At 38.1% G+C, this 20180-nt stretch overlaps 4 protein-coding genes across 5 annotated transcripts in view; all 4 read right to left on the bottom strand.

Annotated features, from left to right (window-relative positions):
• The window catches only part of LOC134814436 (RNA polymerase II subunit A C-terminal domain phosphatase SSU72-like), a 29723-nt gene that overhangs the window by 2516 nt on the left and 7027 nt on the right, over positions 1-20180 (bottom strand). The gene's annotated exons all lie outside the window — the stretch shown is intronic.
• LOC134814388 (selenoprotein T2-like) lies at positions 9597-14807 on the bottom strand. The gene is made up of 2 exons (XM_063822487.1): positions 14577-14807; positions 9597-10563 (listed from the first exon to the last, which is right to left on the bottom strand). Exons 1-2 carry the CDS (start codon positions 14762-14764, stop codon positions 10113-10115), a joined length of 639 nt encoding a protein of 212 aa, XP_063678557.1. The 5' UTR covers positions 14765-14807; the 3' UTR covers positions 9597-10112.
• On the bottom strand, positions 15509-16248 carry LOC134814437 (E3 ubiquitin-protein ligase RNF185-like). The gene has a single exon (XM_063822553.1). It carries the CDS (start codon positions 16147-16149, stop codon positions 15526-15528), a length of 624 nt encoding a protein of 207 aa, XP_063678623.1. The 5' UTR covers positions 16150-16248; the 3' UTR covers positions 15509-15525.
• Positions 18538-20180, bottom strand: part of LOC134814435 (fatty acyl-CoA reductase 1-like) — a 55506-nt gene continuing 53863 nt past the window's right edge. For both annotated transcript variants that reach the window (XM_063822549.1, XM_063822548.1), the window contains one exon: positions 18538-19703. Coding sequence is in view for 1 of the 2 variants with exons in the window: in XM_063822548.1 (XP_063678618.1) it covers positions 19547-19703 (157 nt within the window). In the remaining variant the exon portion in view is untranslated. The remainder of the gene's footprint in view (positions 19704-20180) is intronic.

Raw genomic sequence — 20180 nt, 5'->3', positions numbered from 1 at the left:
CTTTCTCCGTACAAATAGTATCTCGTGAAACAAAACGTGTTATCTGTGAGAATTACATTTTCAGGATCGATAATTCAACAATTATTCATTAATATTATCACACATACGGAAATAATTAAAAATCAATACCATGGAAATGTGCCACTATAGAAACGGTCCCAACATAAAATCATAAAACAACAATCTCAATTTCGCGGAAAACATAAAAATCATAGTCCAAAAATCATCAAGATCACTGAAAAATTATTTTGAGTGTAATATTGACATTGCACTCCAACTAATTAAAGAATAATTTAATAAATCATCCAAGATTACCAAAAGAATATTCATATTGTGGCACTGAAATGAGCAGCTTTGGTAACTCTTGAAGGGACTGAAGATATATTCCACAGGTTAAGATAGGGAAGGAAACCAAACTCACCAAGGTGGTCAGAATCACGTGATCAGAGTTTTCCACCTTTTCGTAAGAATTGATTCATTCTTTGTGTCATTGTAATTAGTTATTGGCACGGACCAGGAAGACCGTCATTATCGTTAATGAGTCCTGATTTATAGGTAAAATGAACATTATCATAATCTCATGGCACAATTATAGCACTAGTTTTAAGCCACAGTATACACTTACGATTTTTGCTGCATTTATCTCATTTACTTAAATATTTCTTGTACTAAATGTCAGGGTTTTCATCCCCACTTTTCTGGGAATTTCTTTTATATTTTTTGGTACTCACCTCTAAACCTCGACTATATATTGCAGCATCATTTACCAATTAGTATATCAAAATAAGTCATTGTAATTTTGCATGGCTGAAACGTAACGCTTGATTTATATATAAAATAATTAATTGAATTTTCAAATAAAAATAAATAAAATCAGTAAAGCTAAAACGGAGCCCATCTGCCGACAGCATGCATTTTAATCAACATAACACCGCACACATCAAGTTTTTCTATGAATGATCTAGAAAGAAATGTTCTGCTGAAAAAATTGTAATATTTTCCCAGCATCTCAAAGAGTTAAGAGAAAGAAATTAAAGTTGTAATTTATTGTATTAAAACCCGATGTGGAATAGCACACCAGTTCTGAAAACCATTGCATTTTTGATTAGATAATTGATCCACATGAATTACTTCGACTCAATGAGAGTTTGGACTGGAATACTTAGAGTAAAATAGGAAGTCAGTGATATCTATTATAGCGACAACAACCTGATATCGTTCACATATATCGTAAGCCATTTTTTGCTCCCCTAGGCTGACTTACTTTTAATATGAATGATCCTTTAGAAATTAGAATTAATCAAACAAAATTGTATCATTCGAAAAGTTAATCATGTCGCAAACTAGCAGGGTGATTCAATTAAAGTTAAAGAATGCTACTAGTACTGTTAATTAAACCAAACCAACAGCTACTGCAGTAGGGTGATGTATTGTAGAGGGGACAAAAGGATATTAGAATAAGGGATAATTTGGCTAAATATTATGGGACAGCACCACATAGCTCAAATCAATCTTAGCAAATATCAAGTGGTTCCCTTTGATTCGTTTGATTTGTAACACAGATTCTGCAGCAATCAGCATCATAACACATGACTTGGGAAGCCTCAGGTCGTACGGTTAAATCTGTGGCGAATTATTAACAAAAGTAACTTGTTCGCTTTTTTCGTTTGGGGCAGCCTGAGTATACTTTAAGATGGCATATTTATGATTTCCTCCTCTTTACTTCCTAGCCATTTCTTAGAGAGTACACCATACATACTTAAAGTTAACGTTAAATGACGATGAAATTATCATAGATTCGCATGCTAGGAGCTAATTCGTTTATTATAAAGGCAAAAAGAAATAGCACGATTTTGGAGTTCAAAGTCCATACTACGGAATGGCTTTAATTTTAAGTATAATGATATTAACCATTCAACTGTTACTTAGTTAGACTTAGAGAGCACCGCTCTCGACATACAAAGTAAAACAAGGCAAATAACTGCAGTGCCGTAGACTTAGAGTGGATTTTATGGGCCCGGGAAAATTCGCTCGAGGACCTTTTGTACTTCCTAAATAGATTTTGAAACCGGATAAAACCCTTTATTGACAATTCGCGAAACAAGTGCTGTTAATGGGGGATATCAGCCTCGGAAAAGTTTTTCGGAAATTTGCTTTAAGGATCGAAATCTGGCAATATGAAGTGACAATTGTAGCAATTTTTGGACCAACGCTCGAAGTTTAAATGCAAATTTTGTAGAGAAGGAATACTTGGAAATAGATTTTATTCCTTGAAATATGTTTCAGGGAACAAAATCTAACAGTAGAGAATATAAATTATTGTAACATGTTTTTATTGTGTCACTTTCGTCTCAAGGAGGCGTAGCCCCAGAATGTTTTTGAAGCAAAAGCTTTCAGGTTTGAAATTTAGCAATGCGTTCAAGTTGACATGAGTTTCATTTTCCTTTTCGCACGTGAAATAGATATGCACTTGCAGCGTGTAGTAAGCAATGAGTTATGATAATGATAATTGCAGGTAACACCCACCCCTACCACGGCCCTGAATAACTGGTAAAACTATATGAAAATAATCGACGTTTCGGCAATCATTGGTCTTGTACTAAGAGTGTCGTAACGTTGATTATTTGCATGCAGTTCTACCAGTATTTGCCTTGTTTTACTTTGTCTATCGAGAGCTGTGATGCTTCCTACTAAACACTACTGTTAAAGCCTGACGCTCGGCCTTACGAGATTTATGTAAAACAGTATTAGAAACGAAAGAAATTGAGCTTGTTCCGAAAAATGAGGACCAACATTATCCACTGACCACTGAAGGAAATTAATGTCCGCTAATGTGCTTGTCCTTTTTGGACTCTATGAGATAATGGGGCATTAGCGGACATCTCAGCCCCCCTCCCCCCTCCCACTATAATACTCATACGGTGCTTCTGCTATCCTGCTCGTTCACTGAAGTCACTTCACAAAACTCTGCTGTACAATGTACATCGTCGTTGAATTCCATCGAATCATCTCGCCAGCGTAAATGGTAAATATTCGGCACCAGCCTCATCCAGCCAAATATTCACCCATTGAACCGCACAGCTTAGAAATTGTTATCATTGTTATCTATCTAATTCGAGGGCGAATTAATTGCAGAAAATTGCATCAACTAAAAGTAGAAATGATGACCTAATTCAATTAATGAATAAGTTTTTTAAGAGAATATAATTATGATTATTGTCATGATAAGCTGTAACTTTTGAGTGAAGCTCTTGCTGATACTCCGCATTGCTAAAATAAATCTAACCTGAAGGCGAAAACGTCCAGATCCGAACATCTTGAATCAATTCTCTAATCTCTCACCATCTATATCTACAAATACCGAAATTTGCTTTCCTCCTCCTCCTCCTCCATTCCTTCCTCGTTAAAATATGAGAACGATAGCATGAATTAGGTAAACACTTCCATGATCACATACAAATTTACCGGTTAGAATAATATTATTATTAACAGTCGACCGAGTTGACTTTGGTCAGTGATGAGTGTAAGTCACGTGGTGGTTCCATTCGGTGTCTCGTACCAGCCAAACAGCCTAGTAGGTAAACTCAGATGCCAGCGGTTGCAATTGTCCGTCGATCGAACCAATTGTCAATATAATGTCAAGTTGAAGTTTGTTTGTAATTTTACCCAATAATTACGTTAATTTATCAATTCTGAATTGTCAGGATCGGATAATTGCCATAGCAATGAACAGATCATACATTCGCATTTTCCCGAGGACCCGGTCGAAAAGACAGCAATTAATGTTACAGCAAAATATCTCAAGAAAGCACAATAATTTGCTGGCTTTTATCCGATTGAATATTTGTCTTCGAAAAGAGCCGCATCAAATACTATGGTGCGGCTACAATACAATTATACATCAGATACCTCAACCTCATTAAAAAATGCAAGTCAAACAACCAAATAAGGCATGGCCATTCGATAACAGGTAACTTTTACTTCGCTTCCAGTTTCACGAAGTTTGTTAAGGTTCGTGGGTAGCAGTTTGAAGAGGTCGACAATTAGACATGGTGAAGGAGATCAGATTTGTTCCTGTAATAGGGCTTCACAAGCTAGATAATTAATTTGTGAAATGGACACATTAATAAAATCAACAGCAAGTAATATTAATGTCTAATACAGCAATATTTAACAAAAGCACAAAATCAGCACTCAGCACAGATAAGATAAGAGTTATCACGGCTATTGATAAAATAATTGTAGCACTAGCAGCTGATAAGAATTATCATCAGTAAGTTCTTTTCTTCGATTAAACAGAACATCCACTTTCAGTGCCGGTACCGCGGCACATAATCGTGAACTTGTTTTGATCTTAAACGGAAGATTTTTCAGAACAAAATATAGGATTAAAGTTCAGATTAGTGACGTCACAGATTTAAATGGAGCACTGTACACAAGCTTATCGTGATTCATGTATTGTCCACTAAATTGAGCACATAATTACTCATTACTGCCTGTCCACATTAAACAATATTACCAAAAAATGGAATCATGAATTGAGCAATGAGCAAGAATATGACACCATTGGGTATTGGCTTTTTTCAAAGTGTACTGGTTAAACCAATCATGCTATCTAATCATAAATAGGATAGAACTGTTTGATCTCTGAGTAGACCCCTTCTGAAAGCATGGATTAATATATGGGATGCTAGAAACCTGTCCGTCTACTATTTAAATGCACCTTTAAACAATAAAGTTATACATGACATAATATAAGCTGGTATGATACTAAATACTAATGATACCACGATGATTTTGTCATTGACTGCTGATAGGATGGAATTATCGAGCGTTGGCTGTTTAATGAGAATTTGAGGAACCTATACACAGACCTCAGTACAGAATAGTCATACACGTTATACCTTATCGGAATTTATTTGGTCAGACATTACATTTAACGTTGATGTCAGAGGCTTAAAGTTAAAGTTAACGCCCATGATTATGTCCGAAATTTCCTCCCAAATTAAAGTTCAATGTGAAACAGTCAACTGTAGTAAAATGTATCTAAGCTGTAAACGTTGCGCCCGGAATTATGTCCGCTCCAATAAGAATAGATAGTGTACTAATTAGTATGTAACTTGTTATGATCCTAACTAAACCATTAACGGTATAAACTAAACTAGTGCGTACCGTGTAAATTAAAGACCAGATTTGAGAAAATACCGGCTGCGAATTGGACCAGAACAAGAGCTAAGCAACTCGAATAAACAACTATTTTATCTACGATTTCTACCGAAAATGGTGTATCAAACTAGTGAATGTAATTAATCTGTGTTTTGTTAACAGAATACTTAAAATAACAAACAAAATGAGAGCAAAATCAATGAACCACTCAACCATTGCATCATGGAATGGACGCTTGTTGATGTAGTTTTCTGAAGATATTGATATAGATATCAATCTAAATTATACCAATTCAACGTGACGTAGTTAAAAAGCAAAAAGGAAGGTCTGTCCGTCTAGACTATGTCGATAATTTGAACTAAATTGTGAGCGACCGAAATTTGAAATAATTATAAACCCCCCTCGAGGTTCATTTGCACTTTTTTTAGGAAATGCAAGCCATCGGATAGAAAATCTGGTTCTTCATTTTAATTTTGACAACTTGTTTGCGAGTACAAAGTATTATGTATTAGTATTAGTAACGTTGGTTAAACTTAAACAGCAATTTGAATTGAAGTGTTGTGCGGTCAAACTTAGACCTCGTTGGATTTTGAGTTCAAATTATAAAAAGTTATAATTTATAATTATAACTACAGTAAAACCCCGATTTACCGCTTCCCGATAAACTACAAAACCCGATTAACCATGGCCATTAAGCCATTTCCTTCCCCAAATGGGAATTAAACTTAAAGTACAACTACAATTAATATACACAAAGAAAACCCCGATTTACCGCAAACCTAAATTTACCGCGGCTGTTTCCTTTGCCTCAAACTCTGCGGTAAATCGGGGTTTTACTGTACAAAGATATAGTTTGGGGATACACGAGCGTTTCAATTATATTTATACTTATGGCCACGCTAGGTACCCAGCCACTGCGCACTAGAATTAGATCATACTCATAGATAAGAAATATAATTAAATTCGTCGCAGGAAATACGCAAATAGCTAAAGCGAACGCGCGCGTTACTTTAATCTGAATCGTGAGCAGGTTAGCGTTTGGCTTCAGAATAATTTAAAATGAGCAATGGCCATGGCTTTAAATTTACTTTAAGTTTCTAGCCTATTATAATATATGAATATATTAATATTATATGATGGCAATCTGAAATCACAAACCCTCCTTTTTTTTATCATATTCATATGATTTGTAATCACGACTCGGGGTCAAAGTCAAACTGCACTTGGGAGAGTCTGAGTATCACTGGCCCTGACCCTACCACTACCATGTACCCGGCCGGATGCTTCTACTTCTAGAAATGAGCAGAAATAATATATGCAATGATGACGAAATTTATTGTATCACGTCGTGACCCCCACGGTCGTTTCACTATGGCGTAGAGTTTCTACGATACAGGGGGACTGGGGAGCCGCGCACTCGTGCGGGTCATATGACGGGTCATATGGGGTCATATGACGTGACAAGAAATTTATAGCGCAAAAGTTTAAGGTTCCGCTAACATCTTGTCTTTTTTACTTAAAATTAAATCACAATATAATTTTTATTCTCCGCAGAAATACGGTAGCCACTAGCACTACATGAAAAGGTCTTAACAGCAAAATTGCACTAAAAACAAAATATGTAACTCAAGAAGTTAATAATAATGGCCCAGTAAACCAGTCCAAATAGAGTTAAAACCAAATTTTTAACTTTAAGCCTCGGTCATTCATAATCATTGCTACACGTTGCATATCCCTTTTTATTTGTTGTTTGTGCACGCGAAAAGGGAAATGCAACGTCGACAAGTCAGTACTGAGGGTCATAGCGGTGAGAATTGAGGCGAACAGAGTGAACTGTATACCGAAGTCCCATCAGATTATGCCCAAAAATAATGGTAATATTACAAAAATTGATTTTTACTCAATTCATGGGCCCTATATAGATTATTTCCTAACTTTATTTTCGGTTTTACAATCTTCTCAACGGTTGACTAATCGCTAATAAGTCAGTCAGCGGCAACTGCAAGGATTAGGAAATGGAACAGTAGATAGGCAAAACATGGGCCAGTAAGGTGTACGTTTTCAAGAAGGTCTAATAATAACGACAGTCTGATGCAGTTACATAAAGATCACCACCTTCATTCCTTCCTGATTTGAAGTTTGACCGGTATTGGAACTGACGAGCAATCTCTGCACTGCGACGGTTGGTATACTCTGACTTCTGAGTAGGTACTGTTCGTTCAACAGTTTCACTTTCTGTTTACTATGTGCCAGTACATGGAGAACCACTTACAAGGTATCAACATATAACTCTGTATTTGGTACCATTGATTGTTGCTTAGAATTAGACCACCACGTCTTTCTTCACCTCACTACTACTCACGTCACACTTGTCACTGCATCAAGAATTAAGATATAACAGATCACACTACAATTCACATAGCTTAACATTCAGTGTTAGAAGAAATTAAATTTTAAGCCGTACATTTTCGGGTCATAACAAATATTAAGTGATATGTGATGGAAAGTCCAAACAAATGGAAGTCAAGATCGTTGGTGTTGGATAATGGATGTACTGCAGTCTTCCACCTTTAATATCTATCCTATCCTATAATTCTCTGCCTATCGACATCTACCTATCTATGCATTTCTAGAACTGTCCAAGACCTCACAACGATAATTGATCGTGGAATCTTATATTGGATTAAATTGATGTTGAGCTCCAAGTTTCTGGGAAATGACCGCCATCATCTGCGCCCTCTATACGCTACATTTTACGTTTAATGTATATTCTCGACCTACGGCTGTAAATTAAATCCAATAATTATTTCATGGTTTATTTTCCGGGTTATTATTTCCATATTCCATTTGATGACGTACATTTCTTTCTTGTTTAGAAGAATTAAAAGATGTACATAAATAAATAACTAAAAGTCAACAATAGAATGGTATAAACGAACAGGGCAACATAGAATCTCCGGGAGAAACTGAATTGATTTGCTTTAGTTTATACTTTATAGTTATATCTCTTAGCTTCTTAGAAATTCCATTCAAACTAGTATATTTTTTATTCCTATGGAGGGTTATACAAACGATTACCTTACAAGAACTCTGATCCTAGAGAAACATTCCTCCACTTGCACTTCCGGACTTTCAATGAGGATTTACCTTTATCCAGGCCCCCGTCCTTTGCGGCAGTAATGCAGTTTTGGTAATTAACTTTGAGTATCTAACAAGTATACTTAGATAATATACGGAACTTTTATTTATTTTGGGTGGTTTTTAATTTAAAAGCGGGTTGATTAGTCGGGTTGTCCATAGCCATCTAAGGTAGATTCCTTTCTTTCTTCAGTTTAGCTTTCAGTATCGTACCTGTGAAATATGAATGATTATTTCAAGAGAGGAGGCGTATCTCAATTTAAATTTATCGGAGCAGATTTACGGGTTTGATGCATGCATCCCAAACAGGCCAGGGTCGTGCATTTTTTAATGGCATTGAAAAATGCACGACCCTGTTCGGAACGCTTGCATCAGACTTTATGTGAGCAAATCAATTTCGAGGGAGAAATCTCGCGCTGAGTGTTTAAACGCCTGAAAATAATACGTAATCTATATTCTACATCGATCTTATAAATATAAATTGGTATTGTATTATTTTAGAAACAACCAGGAGATCATAAGATGTGGATTGGTGAAATCACAAATCAATATTATCAAGTACAAGCTAATGCATACCTTAATGCATACCTTCCACAGTTCAAACAGTATAAAATTAACAGAATTAAATATCCAAGTCAATGTTCTTCACGTCGAAACTTCACCAGGCACGATGAGAGAAAGCTCCATTTCATCTGATTCATGATTGTCAGTTAGCCAGATGAGGGCATCGCTCATGTGACACCATTTTTAAAAGAGCGCAGTGAATCATTCCTATTAGCTTTTACGTCCATTTGCTGAGCTGAGCGGATTTAGATTAGGTTAAAGTTAGAAAATAATGAGTGATAATTAAGGAGTTGAATCGTTTCAACATATAAAGCATTACAAGAGAAAAATTCAAATTCTATTCGGTGCAATTATATCAGGTTTGATCTGGACAAATCAAGTTGAGATTTAAAATGAATTTTTTTCTTTTAAACTTTATTAGACACGAAAATGTTGAGCAAAATATCAACATATGGATGCAGCAAAAATGGTACTGCCACACAAGGGATAACAATACAGTAAGACACCACGAATTATGGAGGATTCATTGATTCCAAACGACAAGCAACATTATACAACATCAAGTCCCTTATTCCAAAATATGGTTTCACAGGGGACCGTCACAAAAATACACGTCAAGTGCCGTCCGTTTCGTCTGGCCACACCACATAGCAGACTCGCGGGAAACCAAACCTCACGCGTGAGAAATCACGCGTTATGCGTGAGAACTCACGCGTTATCAATATCACGATCATAATCAACTCGACGTTATAAGACGTCTGCACAACATAGAGTTTAAAAAACTTTATTATTTAACTCACAGCGTTATATTGGCAATAGCTGAAATGATATAAAACAACAAACGTACAAAAATATGCATTAGCTCAAAAACCGAAGAAATTAATAATTTAATCATAAGCAATGGAACTATTGACGACTATGCTAGGACTTCCAATTCTAAATTAAGAAGGTTTTAATGCCAAGCCAGCTCGGTCGGAGCCTTCTTAATCCTTACTTTTAATTAATTTCTAGAATGCGAAGACTTAAAAACCAGCACTGTCAACCTAAATTAAAAGTATCCAAGTAATTCAAATGAAGAGTACTCTTCCTAATTAACTCACCATTTAGACTGGGAAGTTATCAACTTTTTAACATTTTCCACATTTCAACTAGACGGTCTGAACAGCTCAGAAAGAAAATCAAATATTTGTCGGACAAAAGTAGGTTCTATTAACTAGATCTGACGTATCTAAAAAAGCAGAGTGCTACAAATCCCCTCCTAAACTTTCAAAATCTGGAGTAAAAGGCTGGGCGCCCGCTCCCAACTTATCATCAATCGTTGAAATAAGATGTTCCAAACTCGGTAAATACCCCGTGTCCATTTTACTCCAAACCATCTCCCCGTTAACGCTCACTTCAAACGCTCCCGAGGACAACAAACTGGATTCCACCATATTCCCCATGAAGAAAATCCCGACCATTGCCATCATCTTGTTCTCTTGAAGACCATGATACCACTCGGGTACCGGGACTCCGAACACATCGAACAGCTTAGTCCCGGTGAGCATCATGAGAAGTACCCCCATGCGGATGTAGAATAAAAGTTTAGCGACGAATTGTTTGAGTGGTGTGGCGGGGTAGTTATCCCCCTCTATTGACAGACCAGGGTGTCGAGCTTGTAGGTTCTGCTTGACAGACTGGAATGTGTTCTTGTACCTGGGGAGGAAGAATTTTAGGGAGGAAGAATGTTAGACGTTCTTTAGTGTCGTGGAGGACATTGGACAGGGGCTTTTTAAAACACCATTATATGGTTTTGTTAGCGTCTATAGCGATTATTTTAGATAAAATGTTTTTAACACCCAACTAAGGGCCAGGGGAAAAGAGGTTTTGTGAACGACTAGCGAGAAGGGTTCCTTCATGATCCTTTGCTATTACCGAGAACAGGGAGATGACAATTGTAAGGCTTTACGAGTAACGGCCAACATACGGTCAACATACGGTCAACATACCGTCAACATACCGTCAACATACCGTCAACATACGGTCAACATACCGTCAACATACCGTCAACATACCGTCAACATACCGTCAACATACCGTCAGCCTCAAAAGTACATTTCATGTATGGACGATTAATACGGCATACTAATTTGATTAGCGTATGAACATATGATGTAACCTCATTTCCCAGACTGAAATGACTTCGCATATATTAGGACGCAATGAAACTACCGGACCACGATGTATGGGACTTGCCACCCCATGGCAACATTAAAATATATCGACTCTGTTACATCGTTTCCTGTTAATATAAAACTCCGTTACAAAATGAACTGGGATCTGGCAATACTACACCTTAGATCGATATAATGGTCTCATTTTACACACTGACCATAACAATTTAAAATATATAAAGTCCGCATCCCAACCCTGAAGCTGGTGTTGTGACATGACATATCAAATTATAGTCTGGCTATTCTTCTTGAGTCAGAGCTCTTACTAACTGAACGATCGCAAACTAACCATATCCATCAACGATTGGCTTGACAAATGGCTTGACAATTCAATGTAATTACAATACAGTGAGGATGTAAGATGGATAAGAAAAGGAGAAATGTAGACGATGGGGGTCCAACACAAAATAACACTGACCCAACAACAGTATTATTATAATTATTATTATAACTTAGTCGATAATAATTGAACTCGAACTGTTATATGAATAATTTGCAACCCGATACCAATCATTATGTTGGATTTAACTGCTTCCGAAAAGTTTTACTGTATGTTAGATAATTGGCTTCAGATTTCAGTATGAGCCTGCTGAGTATTAACGGGAGGCCGACTTCCAGGCCCCCTCATTACTAGGGGGCCAGGGAGATCAGATCATGTCACTAATTAGTGACGTATAATTAGTGATGTGATCCATCAGTAGAATTTAACTAACCTAGAAATGGGCTAGATACAGGGTAGAGTTCACATGTACATCATAGCTGTGCATTAAGAAGTAAACATGATCTTTAAGATTTGACCGCTCGACTCGTATATCACATAAGGGTATTAACAGTATTGTCTAAAATAAGCCAGAGGACAAACTCTGGCTTATTCGCTTCTATACTTGGGGGTACATCATACCGAGAAAAAATATTTTAAACAATTGTTCCATAATCAGCTAGAAAAAACGGCAGCCAATCGTCTACGAGAAAAGCAGACTGTGCTGCTCAAATAAGCGCCTTTAGAGGTGATTATTTTACTGCCTTCAATTCATAGGCCGGGTTGTATAATGACAAATCATAAAGGTGCAGTGGGTCTAGAAACAAATACATTGAGAATAAAGATAATTGAAATCACATCGTCGAAACACAAATGACTTATTTCATAAAAGTTTGTTTCCTGATGCTACTATGTGGATTGAGTGTATAACAATGTGATGGACGATGGTGTTTCATCTTATTGTTAAAGCACAGACAAAAGATACTCACATCCCACAATAGTGCTACAGTACTACTAACATCTAATATCCCACAAAATGAACTGCCAGCCAAACAGTAAACAGGCCAGTTAACGACCGGGGGCAGGATTTGGCCGGGAATGACCAAATTTGGCCGGCCAGAAATTGGCCGGACAAGGATCTAGCCGGGGTCGGGAATCCCGGTAAATTACTGAAACAGGCTACCGGCAAAAAATACTGACATAGACATGCTACCAGTCAAGCATACTAGTACTGCTACTTGAAATGAGTTCTAACACAATGCTACCTTAACTAGCTGCCAGACAGAAGACTTCCCATCCATTCTAATCAACAACCAGTCTACCAGCCAAACCGATTGCAAACCAGATTGTACTTTAACCACTCGAAGGGTATTTGATGCTCCTGAATTCTTGGCGGTTGGGATGTGGGTATCATAAATGACAATCATATCTTATGAGGATCTGATACTGGGATATTTTAAACAATATAAAAGCATGATTATCAAGTAATTCATGATAACTGTTCGGCTTTTTCGTAGGAGTCCCAAGTTCCGGACATCAAAATACCACCTTTGAGCACATGGTGCAGTGGGTGATTCTGATTTTTTGGAAAGTAACAGGTTTTCCTGCACTATTTTTGTTTTAGACCAGGATGTAAATACTTGTGAACACGTGACTGTCGCAGTGTCACGTGACTGACATGTGACTGTCGCAGTGTCACGTGACTGACATGTGACTGTCGCAGTGTCACGTGACTGACATGTGACTGTCGCAGTGTCACGTGACTGACATGTGACTGTCGCAGTGTCACGTGACTGACATGTGACTGTCGCAGTGTCACGTGACTGACATGTGACTGTCGCAGTGTCACGTGACTGACATGTGACTGTCGCAGTGTCACGTGACTGACATGTGACTGTCGCAGTGTCACGTGACTGACATGTGACTGTAGCAGTGTCACGTGACTGACATGTGACTGTCGCAGTGTCACGTGACTGACATGTGACTGTCGCAGTGTCACGTGACTGACATGTGACTGTCGCAGTGTCACGTGACTGACATGTGACTGTCGCAGTGTCACGCTGCACTGTCATGGCCTTATCTATAAATTAAATTTTAAACTTAGAAATTAGCACTTATCCTCTATTTCCGCCGAAAATGTAGATAATTCTTAGAGTTGGGAGGAGGGAAATTGTAACCGGAAGCTAGCTGTATTGAAATTGAAGATGCTTTATCAGTGAACAGTGACATTTCATGACAATAAATTTATAATCTCAATGAACTTGGAATAATATCTCTTGAAATTATGAAGCCTTGGGTTGTCTGACCGTGTCAAGCCAGCCTTTAAACATGTTCGAAAAATTATGAATGAAAAATTGAAATTCGGTGCTAACAACAGTATCACCCGTCCAAGTCCCGGCCCGAAACACGTTGTTGGAAATCAAAGCGAAATAAGAGAATAGTGAAATTGTGAACCTATTAATTATAGAAATCAAAATGTAGCTGACTGAATTAATGTTGATAGACAAATTAAGAACGCGAAACCAACATTAAGAGAAACAAAAACATACTCAGCAAACATTTTCTGAACAGACGGAACTATAACGTCTTAATAACATGTGGATAAACGAATATCCTTCAGTTTCCTGTAATTGTTCCATACTGACTATGATATTTGGGGGGGGGGGGGGGGGGGGGGTCCAAGGGGAACTTTGGGGAGTTTTGGGGAACTTTTTTTTGGGGAACTTCAGGAAACCTGGGGGACTTTCCCAAAGTTCCCCAAAAAATTATCAATGAAACAAATAATTTTGGGGAATTTTGGGGAACTTTTTTTTGGGGAACTTCAGAAAGTTCCCCAAAATTCCCCAAAGTTCCCCAAAGTTCCCCAAAAAAATTATCATGCCAAAAAAATTATCATGCTGCAAGTATCAACAAGTAAGTTAAGATTATACCTTATAATAACATACATGTTAACATTAATGGGTATAAATGTATATTAGAGAAATTTTGAATAATTTTGAATAGTTTTGAATAATTTTGAATAATTTTGGGGAATTTTGGGGAAAATTGGGGAGTTTTGGGGAACTTTTTTTTGGGGAACTTCAGAAATCTTGGGGGACTTTCCCAAAGTTCCCCAAAGTTCCCCTTGGACCCCCCCCCTATTTGGTTGTAGGCATACCACATAAAATAATCATGAAAAAAAATAAAAGACATAAAATATGCATGAAATAAAATAACAATTATAAAAGACATACCCTCAGCTAATGCAGTAGAGCACTTTAACGGTCGGAGCAGTAAACACAGAACTCTTAGCCTTCATAGCCAGCTCCTCCTCCTCCCCTTTCTGTGGGGGACTAGCAACAGAGTTAGCTGCTAGGTCGAACACGGTCATGACGGCCAGGTAGGCTACAAAAGCAGCCCCCATCATGGCCACTCGGCCTTCCATTGTGGTTGTGAGAGAGAGAGAGAGGGTTGGAGAGGGTTACATTACACCTTGGGGAGAGAGGAAGGTTTAGTTTGGGGAGCTGAGAGTTTAAGTTAGGAGTTGAGATTATTGGAATTTAAAGAATTAATTTATGTTTTTGTTTGTGGTATCGAGTGAAGGAACTAAGGAACTATTCTTGTTCAACTTTAGGGCAATAAACATGGACGACTACGATGACTAATAATCAAATTAGGCGGTCAAATTGAATTATTCACATGATCTGTGATGAAACAAATTATTGAATTTTACAGCTCGGCTGCTCCGGTTCAGTATACAAAACATTAAAAAATTATTTATCATAAATAAAAATCCACAAAAACTGTCAGCAAGGCAAGTGCGCTGTTACTTAAGCCAAAATTTCAGTTTCACTGCCAAAATTTCAGTTTCACTGCCGTTTATTCAATCAAATTTCCAGGAAAAATACCGATCTGAGAGATGTCAAAATAAATTATGATTACCACAGCTAAAATCATGCAATGGTTGTTAATCAAAGCTACAAAGTAGAAACGAAACCCGAAATAACAAAATGATACGAGATAAATCTATATCTTTATCACAGAAAACTTTTTTACCTACCCCTTCAATTTGTAATCTATCTACATGTCGAAAAATTCGGCACTTTTGGCCCAAGATTAAATACACACTTCATCAACGCACTTCCAAGTGTCGTGGTATAAATCACGTGCTCAGTGTTCGAAGTATCACGTGTTAAAAACTCTTTGTCACGTGAACACTATCCACAGAACAAACAATATGGCGCACCAAGCGAACAGTTGAGAAAGAAACCTATCTTCTGGATTCTGATATCGATTAGGGTTGAACTGAGCGAAGTTCCCGAAATTGGAAGGATTGTTGGGGTTATTCATGTTGTTGTTAGTGGTGTTGTTATTATTGTTGTTGTTAGCAGGATCCGTAAACCCAGCACCCCCGAAAGACGTTGCCAGGAAGCTGAAAGGAAAAGCTCCGATACCAAACGACAGAGTGAACCCCTCTCCGAACCCTAACCCGCCCCTATTCGGCTGCCTCTCCGGAGCTGGTCTCTGACCCTGAGGTCTGGGCGGCGTCTTACTCCGTGGGTCCTCTCTGCTCCCACCTCTCCCGTAAACAGGAATAATGTTCTCCTTACTGATCCCAGCTTTACAGACAGGACACAAAGAGCCCTCTGTCCTCACCTGATCGTTGCCGACCTCCAACCACCGGTGGAGACAGGGCCAGCAGAAGAGATGACCACAGAGACTGATCACGGCGTCCCGCGCAGTGTCCAGACAGATGTTACATTCGAAGTTGTCGGTTGTTTCGGCCGGTGGGGGCCCGGTCCCGCTGGTCTTTCGTTCTGATTCTGTCATCTCGAGATTTTTCTGTCTACATTTCCACTCGGGTTTATACTAAAATATTGATGATGTTCAGCGAGGTGAATTCATTGATAAATGCAAGAAAAACATACTCATGAAATCAAACCAGTGCTATCACTCGAGAGTACTGGCTTTGTGATTGCATCGTTCCAGCAATAAGATTTTCCAAAGCTTAACCCTAACTGTAGAGTGTAGCTCCTTCTTCAACCACAATCATACTGACCCAACCCACAATACAAAGACAAGTATGCTAGATTCCAACCGGATATTATCCAACTATCAGTATATGCTAGATTTTATATGCTTATATTTATAATACAGGTAAACTCCGTCATGCACTCCATTTGAGTTAACATGCAATTCGCACGGAGGAAATTGTATTTCGAGTAGACTTTTCTACACCGAAGCCACAAATTTCATCAAAATATCCGGTAAAATGTGAATCTGACAATCAAAATTGTGCCACAATAACCCAAAAGCAAATGTTAAGGGACAGCTTAATTCCTCTCTGAGGAATGAAACAGGGTGCCAGCTGTACCCTGAAGAAAACTGTGAACATTTTACATTGTATACACTTACAGTGTCTGATTGACAATTAGTTAATAAATTTTAGAGGCCAGTTCGGAAAGTGTCAAATGATTACTTCGCCAATCGCCATATACCTTGCTGAAAAAGAGGGGAGTGATAACGTAATATGTAAATTGTGAACGACCCCATACATTACCCCTTATATACAGAGAACAGATTGTGGTGCAATGAAATACCGAAAAAAGAAAAGGAGATCAGCACATCAACAACAATCTTGCTAGGGTCAACTTTATTCATCCATTCATGCTTCATCGAAACGAAAGGGGGTAAAAACTCCGTTCCCAACTTGATATCACGGCAAGGGCCATCCCCATCGATTACAAATGGCCGTTGAGCCACCCCTATGTAAGTCTAGTCCGCGAATTTATTGTAATTGCCACTGAGCAGGCTTCCTGAATCCATGTCAATTATCAGACTGGATCAGCAGATTTAGCAGCAACTATCTAGTTTTGGAAAATAAAAGCATACCAATCGGTGGTGCAAGCTGTCAAGCGTTTCTACAGAAATACGGACGACAAAAAGCAAGATCGATCAGTACAGTCACGGTTGCAACTTGCAACATACAATAAAAACAAATAATAGACAGGAAAGTTGGAAGCACGAAATGTAGTACAGAGCATACGTGTAGTAATGGCAGAAAAGCTCACACAGCGCCCACAACGACCAACAGCATTGCGTGTGTAGCAATTAGGCGACATCGTGACCTCACACTGGCCAATCACAGGACGCTGCGCGCGTCATGTGCACGCTACAGATTCTCCATATAAGGAATAAACGAGAGCACGTGACACCTGCAAAGATAGTAGCCTACGTGGCAGCCACGTGGGAGCGTGTTATACAGTTATTGGGCCGCAGCATGTGCGTATATAATGCGGTATTGAGGTAATGCTCTGACGTCATCGGTAAGTGGCTCAAGTTGCAGAATAGAGTTAAGAAAAGCGTTTCAAGTGCCTACTACATCCTGGATTACCAAATGCCCTGTTCCACGTATCCAAACCCACACTGTCACACCTCAGAGTTCCCACAAAAAGGTGATGAATCATCCGTTTCCTTTAGGATGCGTTCACGAATTAAGTCATCTCGGGTTTGTCATTGATATCAGAGTAACACTAACGGCTAACCATGCACGGCGAAACATCATTATCATTAGTCACATTATATTGAGTTTATTTCATTTGTGTACGCTCTGTATAATAACAGTTAGCTACAATATAATTTCAGTTCTACTCTGATTTCCAGGTCTATATAATTGACTCTAGACTCATCAGATATCCAAGCAATCATGCAAGTTTGGGAAGGTGCTGATATATAATGACATGCAACCTTTAAGAGGGTACACCACAATAGAACCTGGCTCATAGCTCTAGAATCTAGATTTAAGTTCAGGCCTTAAAATTGACGTCATCAAGCATAAATATGAGAAACGCGAGATCTTCACGATGAATTTAATTAAAGATAATTTAAAGGAGCCATATATTGCACTATCCTTGTGTCAAGGTCGGAGTTTAGGCAGCATGGTTAGAGTGTGTCATGGTTTGGGTATGGGACAAGGGTGGGGGATTGAGGCCCGCATGCAGAAAGGGGTCAATTTTATGATTAGAGTTTTGAGTGATGTTAGAGATCCTGATTGAGTTTTGTTAAATCTGTTAACTCTTTGTTACTCTTGTATGGTTGATGAAGGTATCCTATGTGTAATGAAGTAGAAGTAAGCCACTTGATACGCAAGTTTTGAGTGACCAATCCGAATAGAAATTATTTTCTTATCTATAAATACAAAAAAGGAAAACAGTGGAATAATACTGACTGCAGTAAAAATGTCACTAACCATCATCAACAGAACAATAACAAATGTTAACTAACATAAACAACTTACAAAAACAAAGTCCCGGACACTTCCACAATAGTATCTCTGGTCAGCAATTTTGATCCTAACTAAACGGTACATACTCTGGTACATACGTCATACTGTACATCCCAAGGCCAAGGAATGTACTCTGGTATGTTTAGTTAGAGCGGGTATCAAGGTATGTACCGTTCAGTTCGAGTCTTACGCTTTGTCAAAAATTCCTGGCGGCTCAAAAATTGTGACCCAAAGCAAACGTTTGGCTTAACAGCAGAGTAATAGCATGCACTAAGATTCCAGTCGATCTAATTTTAATAACTTTCATCACTCATTCGAGGAATCTACTGTCAACAATATCTCAGTATCTTTCTTCAGACTTGTATCTTTCTTCAGACTTGGACCCTACAATAACAGCTTTGAGCTCTTTCCATCACGAAAAGGTGAGAAAATTCTCTGTTACAAGATCTCTGAATAGTTGACTAAAGCATTGTGTACGCCCAATTTGGGAGCTGTTATCCCGAATGTGGCGCCCGGTCTTTGTCACAATTTTTGAGCCTACGCTTAACGAATTCCAATCTTGGCCATATATATCATCAGTTTCAAATTAATAAAAACAAAATCAGGAATAATAATCAGCTATTTTTTAAGGTTGATGTGGTACTGTTAAGAAAACTTTCTTACGACTTAAAACAACAGCTCTCACTTATATTTCTAACAAACTCTCGCTATAATAGAAAACTAGCAATATCTTAAGAATTAAACAGGGATTAAGTTTTGAGGAATAATTTTTCCAGCCCAGCTGGAAATTGAAGGAAGTTTAAAATTCTCGACAAACAACAACATCATCGTCATCATTCCGAAAACTCACAATATAATACAATCCTGGAAATCCCTGTGAAATAACCAGCAAAATCTAACTTAAGTTACACCAAATTGAGAGAATAATAAGATTTTCATTCATCAAGAAACGATGGTTAATCTGATTTGTCGTAACAGCTGCATTATGATGCCAAGTAATTTAAACCACAGGTTTCTGCAGACCGGTGATTTGAGGTAGAGGAACCGACCGATCAGCAAGGTCACTGCACTGACCGTTATATACCAAATTCTTTGGAGCCTGAAACGGGGTCATGTTGAAGGTTAGAATAGAGATTTTGTATGTGCTTTGCGCTTAAATTGGGAAACAGGTGTGAGTTTCATGCACGTGCAGCGTGCAAATATAGACTTATATATAGCCGCGGAAATTGCGCATTTGTGTCATCTGTATATAATACCTGTTAGCACTAAACGCCGCAGAGTGATTAATAACCGCTATTAGTCATACAATTAGTCAGTTTTAGGTTTGAAAAGCAGTAATTTTTCACTAGGTATGTTTTCAAAACTTCTGAAGAATTGATAAATTGAACAGTCAGCTGTTTATGTTAGCCAAACAAGTGTGGACGCGTGTGTAATTAACATTTACAAGATACATCATGATCCTTCAATATGGCAGTGTATACAGTAAACAGTAAGCAATAAGCTGCCACTGTATATACAACTATATAATATGAACTATATATGAACTACGTGTAGCTAAAATTTTCGTCTATGTAGC

This window comes from Bolinopsis microptera, chromosome 4 (assembly GCF_026151205.1).
Source record: "Bolinopsis microptera isolate Bmic1 chromosome 4, MBARI_Bmic_1.0, whole genome shotgun sequence".
Lineage (NCBI taxonomy): Eukaryota > Metazoa > Ctenophora > Tentaculata > Lobata > Bolinopsidae > Bolinopsis > Bolinopsis microptera.
Note: the sequence above shows the minus strand (reverse complement) of the source record. Positions and strands in the feature narration are given on the sequence as shown.